This window comes from Nansenia antarctica (genome assembly GCF_963989245.1).
Source record: "Nansenia antarctica genome assembly, chromosome: 4".
In the NCBI taxonomy this organism is placed as follows: domain Eukaryota; kingdom Metazoa; phylum Chordata; class Actinopteri; order Argentiniformes; family Microstomatidae; genus Nansenia; species Nansenia antarctica.
Window position 1 is genome coordinate 42,297,944 of NC_137689.1, and position 15,039 is coordinate 42,312,982.

General features: G+C 45.0%; 1 protein-coding gene across 1 annotated transcript in view; it reads right to left on the reverse strand.

Moving 5' to 3' along the window:
• usp20 (ubiquitin specific peptidase 20) overlaps window positions 1-15,039 on the reverse strand; it is a 45,463-nt gene that overhangs the window by 2,937 nt on the left and 27,487 nt on the right. Inside the window, exons 15-22 of the mRNA XM_080530267.1 lie at window positions 14,784-14,817; window positions 14,491-14,536; window positions 14,119-14,299; window positions 5,410-5,536; window positions 4,160-4,329; window positions 3,865-3,946; window positions 2,381-2,489; window positions 2,196-2,298 (exon numbers count right to left, since the gene is read on the reverse strand). Coding sequence (XP_080386393.1) covers window positions 2,196-2,298; window positions 2,381-2,489; window positions 3,865-3,946; window positions 4,160-4,329; window positions 5,410-5,536; window positions 14,119-14,299; window positions 14,491-14,536; window positions 14,784-14,817 — 852 coding nt within the window. The remainder of the gene's footprint in view (window positions 1-2,195; window positions 2,299-2,380; window positions 2,490-3,864; window positions 3,947-4,159; window positions 4,330-5,409; window positions 5,537-14,118; window positions 14,300-14,490; window positions 14,537-14,783; window positions 14,818-15,039) is intronic.

The following is a 15,039-nucleotide window of genomic DNA, read 5'->3' on the forward strand; positions in this document are numbered from 1 at the left end:
ACTCAACGCAGCCGGTTCTTAAAGGGAATGGCACCTGGCACGCTGATTGGGTTGATTGAGAAGACGCCCAAAACACACCCATGACTAATTTCTTTGCTTAGCGCCGGGTTTTAGGCGCCCACTACCGCACGCATAATAGCAAAGTGGCCTTGACCACGCCTCCACGTCTTAAGTTTAGATCTACCGCCTCGTCTTATTGCTTAAGACTTATGAAGTGCATAATAGGGCCCTCAGAGAGCTAGGCCTAACCCTAACATGGACATGTCTAAGACACTCAGAGAGCTAGGCCTAACCCTAACATGGACATGTCTAAGACACTCAGAGAGCTAGGCCTAACCCTAACATGGACATGTCTAAGACACTCATAGGGCTTTCACACCGGCAAAGAACCGTGCCGGTTCGCGTTCGGAAACCTCCGAACGTTGGCGCTGTCTGGCGAACGAGCCCGTGTATGAGCTAGGCCTAACCCTAACATGGACATGTCTAAGACACTCAGAGAGCTAGGCCTAACCCTAACCCTAACATGTCTAAGACACTCAGAGAGCTAGGCCTAACCCTAACATGTCTAAGACACTCAGAGAGCTAGGCCTAAACCTAACATGGACATGTCTAAGACACTCAAAGAGCTAGGCCTAAACCTAACATGGACTTGTGTAAGAAACTCAGAGAGCTAGGCCTAACCCTAACATGGACATGTCTAAGACACTCAGAGAGCTAGGCCTAACCCTAACATGGACATGTGCCTTTGTACCGATTGCAAACTGTTCAGGAGAAAGATTGTTTTCTTTGTTGAAACCTGTGAAAACGTACCTGAGATCAACAGTAAAGGGGGAACAAATTCAAATACAGTCTGCCTAGTGTAATCGATCGATTTAATCCGTCCCCACCAGCTTCATCTCTCTCAGTGATCAGGTGGGATTTTGGCCCATAATTCAACACAGACAGTCTTTAAGTCTTGAAGATACCGGGGGGCCCGCTGGTGAAACTTGATCTTCAGTTCCTTCCACAAATGTTCTACTAGATTTAAGTCAATTGACTAGGCCAGTCCAACACCTTTATTTTCTTCCTCTTGAAGCAGTTGAGAGTCTCCTTTGCAGTATGTTTTGGATCGTTGTCCTGCTGGAAGATCCACCCACATCTCATCATCCTCAAGAATTTCCTGGTACATGGCTCAATTCATCTTCCCTTCATATTCCCTAATTTGGATTCAACCAGTACCCTGTGAAGAGAAACAGCTCCATACCATGACGCTTCCACCTCCGAACTTCACTGTAGGTATTTTTAGGATCATATGCAGAGCCATTTATCCTCCATATGGCGCGTCATATTGTTGCAGAGATCAATTTTTGTCTCGTCTGACGAGACTATATTCTCCTAGAGACCGTGGCAGTGGAGTGCATCGCCTATTGTTTTCTTTGTGACAACTGCACACGCTGCTTCCAGGTCTTTCTGGAACTCTGTTTGAGTGGTCCTTGGCTCTTGGGCTACACCTCTGACAAATTTTCTGACCACCCGGTCAGAAATATTTTGAGGAGCTCCTGTGCGAGACCGGTTGATGGTCGAGTGATGTTCCTTCCACTTTCGGATAATGGCCCCAATAGTGCTTATAGGAATATGTAGGAGTTGAGAAACCCATCGGTAACCAGCACTAGTTAATTACTATATTACATAATTATTACGCTGCTCTACAATCTTGGTGTGAAGGTCTTGAGAGAGCTCTTTGCCTCTACCCATCATGAGATGTTTCTTGCAGGAAAGCTTGGTGACAAATGATTTGTTATTTGCATTCAGAGGTGGGAAACCCTTTTTCAAAGAGAGGATGTACTTACCCACCAATATGCACTCAGCTGATTCTAATTTTAATTATCACAGGTAGGAGAACTCATTAGTGGCATAAGCTGGTTTAGTGCTTTTTCATACTTTTCTTTTTCTACAATACTTTTTTCCTGTGTCAATCCACTTCATTGCACACATACCTTTCTATGGATTAGAATGTTACAATTTCTTTAGCTGTGCAGTTTTATTGAGTGACCAATGTCTGGTTTACATTTCATGTGAAGAACTATGGAAATAATGTTGAATTAAAAAACTGTTGATGTGTTGAATACTTATTTCCCCCACTGTATATCTATATAGATATATAATATGGATATATATATATATATATTAATATATTATTTTCACTGTGGCAGTACCGTTGTCTTTGCCCTTGACGAAGCTCTCCCACTCCCTGAACCACTGCATACTGATACACAGGATGACTGTGGGAGCCTCCTCAGCTTGGAACTCTTTATTCAGCTATAGACACAGAGAGACATATGAGGCCTTTAATACAGAACACAACGCACGTGCGTCCACACTCTCTTGTACTGCCCTTTACCTTGATGAAGGTGTCTATTTCTATCTTCCTGCGTTTGGCCAGTGCCTCTTTCTCCACCTGGCAGATGGCGCACACGTACAGGTGGTTCACCGCTGGGCCTCCTCCAAAGCTGGGGGACAGACAGTCATTCAGACAGACAGTCATTCAGAGAGACAGTCATTCAGTCAGACAGACAGACAGAGAGACAGTCATTCAGTCAGACAGACAGACAGACAGACAAACAGACATTCAGTCAGTCAGTCAGACAGACAGTCATTCAGTCAGACAGACAGACAGACAGACAGAGAGACAGTCATTCAGTCAGACAGACAGACAGACAGTCAGTCAGGCAGACAGATAGACAGTCAGTCAGCCAGACAGACAGACAGACAGCCAGACAGACAGTCATACAGTCAGACAGACAGACAGACAGACATTCAGTCAGACAGACAGACAGTCAGTCAGTCAGTCAGTCAGACAGTCAGTCAGACAGACAGACAGACAGTCAGGCAGGCAGACAGTCAGACAGACAGTCAGTCAGTCAGTCAGACAGACAGAGAGACAGTCATTCAGTCAGTCAGACAGAGAGACAGACAGACAGAGAGACAGACAGACAGACAGACAGACAGACAGACAGACAGTCAGTCAGTCAGTCAGTCAGTCAGTCAGTCATTCAGACAGACAGTCATTCAGTCAGACAGACATTCAATCATTCAGTCAGTCAGTCAGTCAGACATACAGACAGTCAGACAGGCAGTCAGTCAGTCAGACAAACAGACAGACAGACAGACAGAGAGACAGTCATTCAGTCAGTCAGACAGACAGAGAGACAGACAGACAGTCAGACAGACAGAGAGACAGTCATACAGACAGAGAGACAGACAGACAGTCAGCGAGACAGACAGACAGACAGACAGACAGACAGACAGTCAGACAGACAGTCATTCAGTCAGTCATTCAGACAGACAGACATTCCGTCATTCAGTCAGACAGACAGTCAGACAGTCATTCAGTCAGACAGACAGACATTCAGTCATTCAGTCAGTCAGTCAGTCAGACATACAGACAGTCAGTCAGTCAGTCAGACAAACAGACAGACAGACAGTCATTCAGTCAGACAGAAAAACAGAGAGACAGTCAGTCAGGCAGACAGACAGACAGTCAGACAGTCAGTCAGTCAGACAGAGAGACAGTCATTCAGTCAGTCAGACAGACAGACAGACAGTCAGACAGACAGTCAGACAGACAGTCATTCAGTCGGTCATTCAGACAGACAGACAGACAGTCATTCAGTCAGACAGACAGACAGACAGACAGTCAGTCAGTCAGGCAGACAGACAGTCAGACAGACAGTCAGAGAGACAGTCATACAGTCAGTCAGACAGACAGAGAGTCAGACAGAGAGTCAGACAGACAGTCAGACAGTCAGACAGACAGACAGACAGACAGACAGACAGTCATTCAGTCAGACAGACAGACAGTCACCCAGGGCCGGGCTGTCTCACCTGTTGTACAGGTACTCCCACACGTTCTGGGGGAGGATGACCACCAGGTCGTCCACGTAGTGGTACTTATTGGGAGGGATCCCTGAACACACATACAAGACAAACAGGAGATGTTTATTTCGATGGGTTGTCGACTGGCTGGTCCAGGTGGGTGGGTTGGTGTTCCGGTGGGAGCGGTTCGTGACTGACCTCCGTCCACGGTCAGGTGTGGTTGATGGTTTTGAATGACGTGATTGCGGTTGTGGTTTGACTGACTGACTGTCTGTCTGTCTGTCTGTCTAGGGGACTGACTGACCTCCGTGCTGGCAGAGGAAGTTGTGGTTGCTGATGGGGCCGGGCTCTGTGAAGGTGTTGAACTTGTTGAGCCATTCTCTGGAGATGTAGAACTGCAGCAGGCAGGGCTCCTTCAGGCTGGCCAGGGCCACCACCTTCTGCCTCTCTCTCACAGACTCCTCGTTGCTCTTCCTACACACACACACAGACACACAGAGACACAGACACAGTCACACAGAGACACAGAGACACACACACAGAGACACAGACACGCAGACACAGACACACAGACACAGAGACACACGCAGACACAGAAACACAGAAACACAGAGACAGACACAGAGATACAGACACAGAGACAGATACAGAGACAGACACAGAGACACAGACACAGAGACAGACACAGAGACACAGACACAGAGACAAACACAGAGATACAGACACAGAGACACAGACACAGAGACAGACACAGAGATACAGACACAGAGACACAGACACAGAGACAAACACAGAGATACAGACACAGAGACACAGAGACAGACACAGAGACAAACACAGAGATACAGACACAGAGACACAGACACAGAGACAAACACAGATATACAGACACAGAGACACAGACACAGAGACAGAGACAGAGACAGACAGAGACAGACACAGAGACACAGACACAGAGACAGATACAGAGACAGACACAGAGACAGACACAGAGATACAGACACAGAGACACAGACACAGAGACAAACACAGAGATACAGACACAGAGATACAGACACAGAGACACAGACACAGAGACACAGACACAGAGACAGATACAGAGACAGACACAGAGACAGACACAGAGATACAGACACAGAGACACAGACACAGAGACAAACACAGAGATACAGACACAGAGATACAGACACAGAGACACAGACACAGAGACACAGACACAGAGACAAACACAGAGATACAGACACAGAGACAGATACAGAGACAGACACAGAGACACAGACACAGAGACAGACACAGAGACACAGACACAGAGACAAACACAGAGATACAGACACAGAGACAGACACAGAGATACAGACACAGAGATACAGACACAGACACAGAGACAAACACAGAGACACAGACACAGACACAAACACAGAGATACAGACACAGAGATACAGACACAGACACAGAGACAAACACAGAGATACAGACACAGAGACATTAGGTTGACTGAAGTGGTCTCCCGTGACGACCAGTGAGGTTGCAGGAGGCAGTGACATCATCACTGACCGGTAGAAGAGGACGTAGGCCTCGGCGTTCTGGACCACGGTCTCATGGACCTCCGTGACGTACTGGTCGTCAAACTCATACCACTGGCCGTTAATCACGTTCTGACAGTACGCAATGTAGTGACCACCTGGAGGAGAGAGAGGAGAAAAGGCAGAGAGGAGTGACGAGGAGGGGGGGAGGAGAGGAGGGGATAAAGAGGTTGAGTAACGGCCGGAAAATGTGAGAACACATCGTATGCATACAGTGGGGGGAAATAAGTATCAACACATCAACATTTTTGTCCAGTAAATGTATTTCCGATTAGCCTATTCGAGTGAAATTTGCACCAGACTTTGCACCAGACTGGTATTAACTCAAACAAATCCAGACAAAATATCTAAACATTAAAGTCCATATGTAAATATTATGAAAGTTATGTGGAATGAAACAGGAAAAAAGTACTAACCCTAACCCTAAATGAAATGAATTCAATACTTAGTGGAGAAGCCTTTGTTTGTAATGACAGCTTCAAGGCGCTTTCTGTATGAAGTAATTAATCGCCCGCAGTATTCAGGTGTGATTTTGGCCCATTCCTCTCCACCAGTGGTTCTCAACCTTTTTTGGGCCAGCTGACTGAAAAGACGGTTTGTCCGAGCGAACTGACCGTTCGTGCATTTATGAACGTACCCGTAATAACACTGCTCACAGCAGAACAAGAACACCTCAACGCCCCCCTTTAAAAAAAATTTGCTCCAGCGCCCCCCGATGTTGTCTGAACGCCCCCGTTGAGAAACGATGCTCTACACCAGGGGTCCCCAAACTTTTTTCTGTGAGGGCCACATCATTTTTCCTTTCTGTGATGGGGGGCCTGGGTCGGTCTCTAACATAAAATAATATGGAACAGAGTGGAACGGTGTGAAATGGAGGCGGTTGCGCAAAGCAATTGCGCGCAGGAGAGCACTGGTGGATGCAAACAAAGTCTAAACAGTTGAATTTGGATGGAATTTATACCTATAGTGATATGTCAATGAAATATAATCAGTTTTACAGTCTGATACATGAGGGAGGATCCTCATCATACACGGGGGGACCCATGAAGCAGGGCTGTCTGGGGGTCCTTAAACATCAAACACTTAGGGCCAGTTTCACAGACAAGGCTTAAGCCTAATCCTGGACTAAAAAGCATCTTCAATGGAGATTTTACATTGAAAGTGTGATTTAGTCCACGACTAGGCTTAAGCCTTGTCTGTGAAACCGGCCCTTAATTTCTTTCATTCTGGTGAATTTAGATGCACCAATTTGTGCCCTTTCTGCATCAATTTATGGTGGAAATGTCATTATTTATGTGAAGGAAAACACAATATTCAGGCACCAGATGATCATTCAAAATGTAATGTAATATAATGCAATATAAGGCTCTCAGGCATTCTGTACTTTCAAATATGTATTCTCCTTGAGCAGTCAACATCAACTATCAGCTATTTCGCTAGCAAACACGAAAGCTAACTTATTTGCGAAACAGCGCCCTCACCACCACGTCGGCGCAATGCCGCAATTGCAGTTAGAAATGACAAATCCACCGAGTGCAACGCTTGTAGAAAATACGACCGTCAGAGTTTTGTTGAGAGCTGGAGGCGGCTAGAAATATGACGGAGGCGGCCGCCTCATAATTCTCTATGCAGGAAAAACCCTGCTTGACACAGATCATGAACATATCGGTAAAATTATTTTGTTTTCTCCTGCAGCTGGGCATCTACATTATCTAATCCCCCATTGTTTCAATTCATCTGGTGCCTACTTGCGGACAGACTCACCGCGGGACACACCTCCTCCGCGACCACATTCATACATTTATTGACAAACTCATCAGCACTGGCCCGAACGGATGACTGGTATAACTGGGTTTCGGGTACAAACGTATTCTGCTGAGCTGATTTTAGCTTCGACACTTGTCTGCTCTCATTTGGTCTTGTAAACTAGCATACTTGTCTTTGTGGCGGGCTTCATAGTGTCGGCGCAGATTGTATTCTTTGAACACAGACACCGCTTCTTGACAGATGAGCCTTTTCTATTTAACAATAATAATCACTTGTGCACTGTTGGTTAAAAACCCTGCATTCTGAATCAACTTTTCTCTTTACCAACCGTTTGCCAATTTTTCATCTCTCTGAATTTTCGTTCTAGCTCGCGTGCACCTGCTATAGATCCGTGCTCGTTACGTTGAATGTACCGCATTCTGTGGGGGGGTGAAACTAACTAATAATGTTATTAATGAAAATAGTTTATAACTAAGGGACATTTTAATTTGAAAGCCAACCTTTAATATCAAATACAGATATGATATGATTAAAACATATATTTAATTGTTTTCAAAATATGTTTCTGGCATTGTTGAGAGTGTGTGGGGGCGACGTTGTTCAAAGGGCCGGTCCAAGTGTGGGGGTGGGCCGTGTTCGGCCCGCCGTGTTCGGCCCGTAGTTTGGGGACCCCTGCTCTACACAGATCTGTTTTTAAATCTTGAAGATTGCGGGGGGGCCTCTTGTGAATCTGGATCTTCAGATGCTTCCACAAATGTTCAATTGGGTTTAAGTCAGGTGATTGACTGGGCCATTCCAAAAAGTTGATTTTCTTTCTCTGAAACCAATTGCGAGTTTTCTTTGCTGTATGCTTTGGATCGTTGTCCTGCTGGAAGGTCCACCCAAGCCTCATCCTCAGCATCCTGGTGGATGGCAGCAGGTTCATCTCAAGAATCTCTCTGTACATGGCTTCATTCATTGTTCCTTCACGAGAGGAGAAACAGCCCCACACCATGATACTTCCACCTCCAAACTTCACTGTTGGTATAGTGTTATTCGGGTGATATTCTCCTCCAAACTTGGTGTGTTGTGTGACAGCCAAAAAGTTACATTTTGGTCTCATCTGACCAGAGTACATGCTCCCAGTAGTTCACTGGCTTGTCCTAACCAGCCCATAACCAGCCCATAACCGCCAAATCCAGTAGCCCATTCGGCGGTAACCCGCCCCATCTGGCAACCCTGCACTCTAGACGGAATTGCTCATGTTATGTCTTGCTCATATCTTTACCGGCTTCCGCTGCACAAAAACTTGAAATGAAACCGGTTGTAACATGTTATCCTATATATGTTATATCATAAATCTAGATATACTTGCAATATACAGAGTAGACCTGTATCCTACAAAGAGACTTAGATTTAGATTTAGTAATCTAAAGATTAATTAAATTATTATTTTATTTATTTTTGTGTTTCTTTTTATTTTACTACTAGATCTTTTCAGTTTGTAAAGTGTCTTTGAGTGTCTGGAAAAGCGCTATATAAGTCTAATGTATTATTTGTATTATTATTATTATTATCCATGGTTACTTCTGTAAACAGTGCGCTGCGCGTGACATCCTGACGTCATTGTTATTGTCCTTCTGCGTATGCCGGTCTGTTCAGGGCCGTGGAATGTTCACACTACTCAATGTAGGTCAAATATAGGTCACATTTTAAAAGTCATGTGAACTGCCAAACCAAAAAATCGGATCTATGTAAAAATTCGGAATTGAGCATCAAGACCTGCCCTGTGAACGTAGCCTTAAGCCGAGTACACACTAGATTTTAACCCCGATTTAGCTGTCGCCGACCAGTTTCTTGCGGTCGGAGACAAAATCCTCCCGTCGTTGCAAACTCGGGACGCGCCGTCTCCGACGCTCGTTTAATGTGACAGGCTCAGAGACGCAATCGGAGGGCCGCCGATCCCGTCGGAGGGCCGTCGCAGGGCACAAAGTGCTTCTAGTTCTTTCACTGTTAACTTGACTTTGAACCTGTTTACAGATAAATGCACAGTTAATGATCGAGAACATTGAGAGACAGAGGCGTCTGATTGGCCAGCGGGGCTATGGGGATAAAATTATATCGCCGACTACTGGTGTGGAATGCTCAATGACAGCGTTTATATTGCGTTTAAACATGCTGGTGTGGACGGTAATATTTTTATATACGAAAAACGTTGATCAAAAAAACGTATTGGCGTGGACGTAGCCTCAGTGTCATCATACATTTGGACTGAGTGAGTACACCTGTCCGGTCGTTACTGATCGTTAGCTGGGAGGGGCTGCAAGCCTGCAGCATTCACTGAGCCTCCATTAATATCCGGTCGCTCTGAGAGCGACAGCCTCCTTGACACAGCCTCCTAGACACAAAGACTCCGGGACAACAAGACAAGGGAGTCTATCTGTGGGAGTCCTGAGAGGAAGGCCTGAGAGGAAGGCCAGGGCACTAAAGGCCAATGCACACGGCGTGCGATTTTTGTTGCCGGATAAAATTCGATTTTGAAGTTTGAATGGAAGTCTATGAGAAAATCTCATCCCAATGCACACGGCCCCGATTTTAATCGCACCGCGAAAATTCGATTCCATTCGTTTTGAATGGGACAAAGCACACGGCGTGCAAGTTTTGTCGCACTGTCAAATTTTGCAAATTTTGTAAAAGTTTGTGATGCGACGGATTATTGCATCACAATGGGACAATTGGGAAAACTTCAACTGGTCTATCTAAATTAATTGAGTCACTCATAACGGGGAGAGAGACTGGAGCATACCTTTTTATATAGTTATAGTTTAGCAAAAAAGCTTGCTATCATTACATAAAAGCATATCAACGTTAACGTTGCTACTCACCCATTTTCGTTTGTCTCCTTTCGTTGATGACTGTCTCCGTCCTCCGAATCTATGTCTGCCTGATCATCGCCCATAATAATAAAGTGGCTTTTATAATACACCTTTCTGGCTGTGTGTTTTGTGCGCTCCCTCTCCTGACATTTTACCAATACCCCTAAATCAGGGGACCCACATATTTTATCACAATATGTCCAGTTGTATCTTGTAGAAATTGTGGAAGCAAGGCAAGCAATATTGGTAGAGCCTATTGTAATCAGCCTGCCTGGTCCGACTACGTAACAATAAAGTAACAATTGAGAATGGAATGTTGTGGTGCGACAAAAATTGCACGCCGTGTGCATTGGGATGAGATTTTTTATGATTTTCTCATAGACTTCAATGGTGTGAGTTGAAAATGGAATTTTGCGGTGCGACAAAAATTGCATCGCACGCCGTGTGCATTGGAATCGAATGTTGTCCGGCGACAAAAATTGCACGCTGTGTGCATTGGCCTTAAGAACTAAGTATCTTCTCTTCTATTTTTGGGGGGGTGCTTGTCTCTTGTCATATTTGTCAACCGGTACTTTGAGTGCACTTAGCTACTCCTACTTCTGTTTGTCCATTAACCCTCTTCCCCTCTACTGACTAATATCACAATGTGCTTTCTCCCTATTCCTATTCTGAAAACACAGCTACACCAGCAGCCCTCTCTGATGCCTACTCCTTTTCTCATTCCCCTAGACCCTCTGGTCGAGTGGGAGGCACAGGAGACTCCTCATCTCACCTAAGTGGTCACATACTGTCCTTCCCCTGTGACACCTGTCAATATCCTCCTTCGAATTCCATGCTGTTTTTGTCTCCTCTCCTGTCAAACTTCACATTGTTGTCATCTATTGCCCCCCAGGCCAGCTCGGTGACTTCCTAGGCAAGATGGCCTTCTCAGCCTTCTCAGCTCCTTCCCTGATGATGGCACTCCGCTACTGGGTGACTTCAACTTCCAATCAGAGAAGCTTCTCTCATCTGGAGTACTTGACATTCTCCTCTCCTTCAGCCTTAACCTCTCCTCCGACTCATAAGGCAGGCAATCAGCTCGACCTTGTCTTCACCAGACCTTCCCACACTTTCAACCTTACTGTTACCTCTCTTCCAGTTTCTGATAATCCTTGTATCCTTCTCTCTTCCCACCTCTTCCCTGTCAATCTCTAACCACTTTAGACCCTCTCGTCGCAACCTAGGTACCCTGTCCCCCACCACCCTCCCTTCTGTCTTATCCTCCCTACCCTCTGTTGAATCCTTCTCCCTTCTATCCACTGATGCAGCATCCTCCGCCCTCCTGTCCGCTCTCACCTCATCCTTCGACGCCCTCTGTCCACTAACCTTGAATCCAGTACTGTTCTCCCTCTACACCAAGTCTCTTGGCTCGGCATCTCCTCACATGGGTTCTCCTACCACAGCTACGCAGACAAAGACTTCCTGTCCTTCCCCCCCTCTGACCTACACACGGCAACACCTGTCTCTGCATGTCTCGCTGACATCTCAACATGGATGTCAGCCCACCATCTCAAGCTTAACCTTAACAAGACTGAGCTACTCTTCATCCCCAGGAAAGCCTGCCCTCTCCAAGACTTCTCCATCACAGTGGAGAACTGTACTGAAACTCCCTCCCTGACAGCCAAGAACCTTGGAGTGATCCTGGACAACCGACTATCCTGTGCAGAGAACATTGCAGCAATGGCACGCTCCTGTAGATTCTTCCTTTACAACATCAGAAGGATACGACCATTCCTCACCAGAGAAGCAGCGCAACTCTTGACCCAGTCACAGGTCATCTCCCGCCTTGATTACTGCAATGTACTCCTGGCCGGGCTCCCCTCCTCCGCCATCAGACCTCTGCAGCTCATCCAGAACGCTGCTGCCCGTCTGGTGTTCAACCTCCCCAAATGTTCTCATGTCACCCCTCTCCTTCACACCCTGCACTGGCTCCCATAGCAGCTCGCATCAGATTCAAGACCCTGGTGCTTGCCTACCAGGCAGCTAAAGGGACAGCCCCTGCCTACCTGCAGGCAATGGTCACCCCCCAAACTTCAGCCTGTTCACTCCGCTCCTCCACCTCTGCTGGCCGACTGGCCCCACCACCTCTACACCAACACGGCAGTCGCGCTGCCCGATCACGTCTCTTCACTACACTGGCTCCCCGCTGGTGGAATAAGCTTCCCACAGCTGTCAGAACTGCAGAGTCACTACCCATCTTCCGTCGGAGACTGAAGACCCATCTCTTCAGGTTACACCTTAACTGCTCCTCCTGAGACATCTATTACCCGCAGCACTGCGTCTCCTGAGACACCCGCTTTTCCCCTTTACTGTGTCCCCCAAGACTTCTACTGCCCCCTTGTACTGTTTCTCCAGTGTCTATATAAAAAAGAGTTTTTCCTTCACGGAGACTGCCAATGGCCCCGGACCTGAGCTAGATTATTCTTCCTGCTACGACCGGTGGATTGATGATTCACTTGCTTAGTCAAATGTATTGATTGTAAGTCGCTTTGGAATAAGGCGTCTGCTAAATGCCAAAAATGTAAATGTAAATGTAATGTAAATGAGCGTGCACAGAGGCCATGGCGGTGGAGTGCATTGCCTACTGTTCTTTCTGTCACAGTTGTACCTGCTGCCTCCAAGTCTTTCTGGAGCTCTTTCCTAGTGGTCCTTGGCTCTTTGGCTACTCTTCTAAGTATCCTTCTGACTCCCTGATCAGAAATCTTGCGAGGAGCTCCTGTGCGTGGCCGGTTGATGGTGGAGTGATGTTGCTTCCACTTACGGATAATGCCCCCAATGGTGCTTACAGTAAGATTCAGAAGTTGTGAAATACAGTACAGGCCAAAAGTTTGGACACACCTTCTCATTCAATGTGTTTCCTTTATTTTCATGACTATTTACATTGTAGATTCTCACTGAAGGCATCAAAACTATGAATGAACACATGTGGAATGATGTACTTAACAAAAAAGTGTGAAATAACTCTAAATATGTCTTAAATTTTAGATTCCTCAAAGTAGCCACCCTTTGCTTTTTTGTTGTTAATAAAATATATATTTTTTGTTGTTAATAAAATATATAATAATAATATTAAATATATATATATAATAACATATTATTATTAACACATATTATATTTTATGTGGTATATGAGGTCAAAATCCTTAGTATGACAAAAATGGCTCAAATAGCCCCAGCCCTCTAAGGGTTAATATTATTATTATATATTTTATTAACAACAAAAAAGCAAAGGGTGGCTACTTTGAGGAATCTAAAATATAAGACATATTTAGAGTTATTTCACACTTTATTGTTAAATACATAATTCCTATGTGTTCATTCATAGTTTTGATGCCTTCAGTGAGAATCTACAATGTACCAAATAGTCATGAAAATAAAGGAAACGCATTGAATAAGAAGGTGTGTCCAAACTTTTGGCCTGTACTGTACGTCTGTAGCCAATTCCATTTTCATGTTTTGCAACAATCTGGTTGCGAAGGTCTTGAGACAGCTCTTTGCTTTTACCCATCATTAGATGTTTGTTGTGTGGCACCTTGGTAACAAAAAAACCTTTTATAGCCCATCAATATAATCTAACCCAGTTGACATTAATTAGCACAGATTGGAGGTAGAGTTGCCTCCTAATTAGTTATGGTTTTCAGCTGGTTCCTTGCCTTATCTTGCTGTGGTTATCTGTATGATTATCTTTTATCTTGCCGTAATTGAAGGAACTGCTTTTTCTTAGTGTGTTCAATACTTTTTTCCTGTTTCATTCCACTTTTATTATTACACATAATTTTATTTATATATGGACTTAAATGTTTCGATTTTTTGTCTGGATTGTTTGAGTTAATAAGTCTGGTGCAAATTTCACTTGAGTAGGCTCATTGGAAATACATTTACTGGACAAAATATTGATGTGTTCAATACTTATTTCCCCCATTGTATGTCCTCCTCACAATCATATGCGGTTTCCAAATAACTCGTAAAAAAAAAAGGAGGAAGTGACGCAAGCTCCCCCCGCCCTCTGGAAAACTCACTTCCTGCAGTGCCATGGTGACAGATGACTGACAGCAGGTCGTAGGTGGTGACCTGAGAAGGGCTCTCCTTGGCCAGGAACGGCCGCAGGTCCAGGCCCTCCAGGGGAAACGACACGTGGCTGTTGATCTTGAAGGAGTACATCACCTCGTGCCGGAAGCGCTTCAGGTGAATGCACAAGATCTGCCGAGAGAATTCAGGCGTTGAGATGGATGTTGCTTTCCTTGGAAGCAGATGCACTGATACCATGGAAGGTCACCACTCTTAAAAAGATAAGATCTTTGATCTTTAAACACGTCAAAACACCCTGCACAGGATGTCAAAGTGTGATATAAAGCAAAGGGACTTGTTTAAAAAAAAAAGAAGAAACTTACTTCAGGCAACCGAAGGACTTTGCAATATTTGACACCGTTTCTCAATCTGCAAGATGAGTGAAGAAAATGTTATATATATATGTGTGTTTTTAAAATTATGCATGAAACATGATGACTATGCAAGCTCTTTCAGGTTGTCTATAGGAACGTTATAGGAGGACGTGGTACAGGGCTGAGATGTGATCTACATGATTAATGAATCTGGTTCATCTTAATGATTCTATCATCAAAGAGGGGTAAACATCAGCCACCATTAAATGGCGCATTTCCTTTTCTATTCTATTTCTACTTACTTTTTACATCTTTCACAGCTGTACATGTTGTCCCCTGCAAAACCATGAGGGAAAGACATGAGCTGTGAGATCAGATAGATTGGGTCATTAAAAATGTGTAGAAATATAGACATACCAAATATGTGGTGTAAAGGGAAAAAAACTACAGTTTGAGAGAATGAGAGAGAGAGAGAGAGAGGAGGAGGAGGAGGAGGAGGAGGAGGAGGAGGAGGAGGAGCTGGACAGTAGAATATCACTCCTGAACGTGGACACAGTC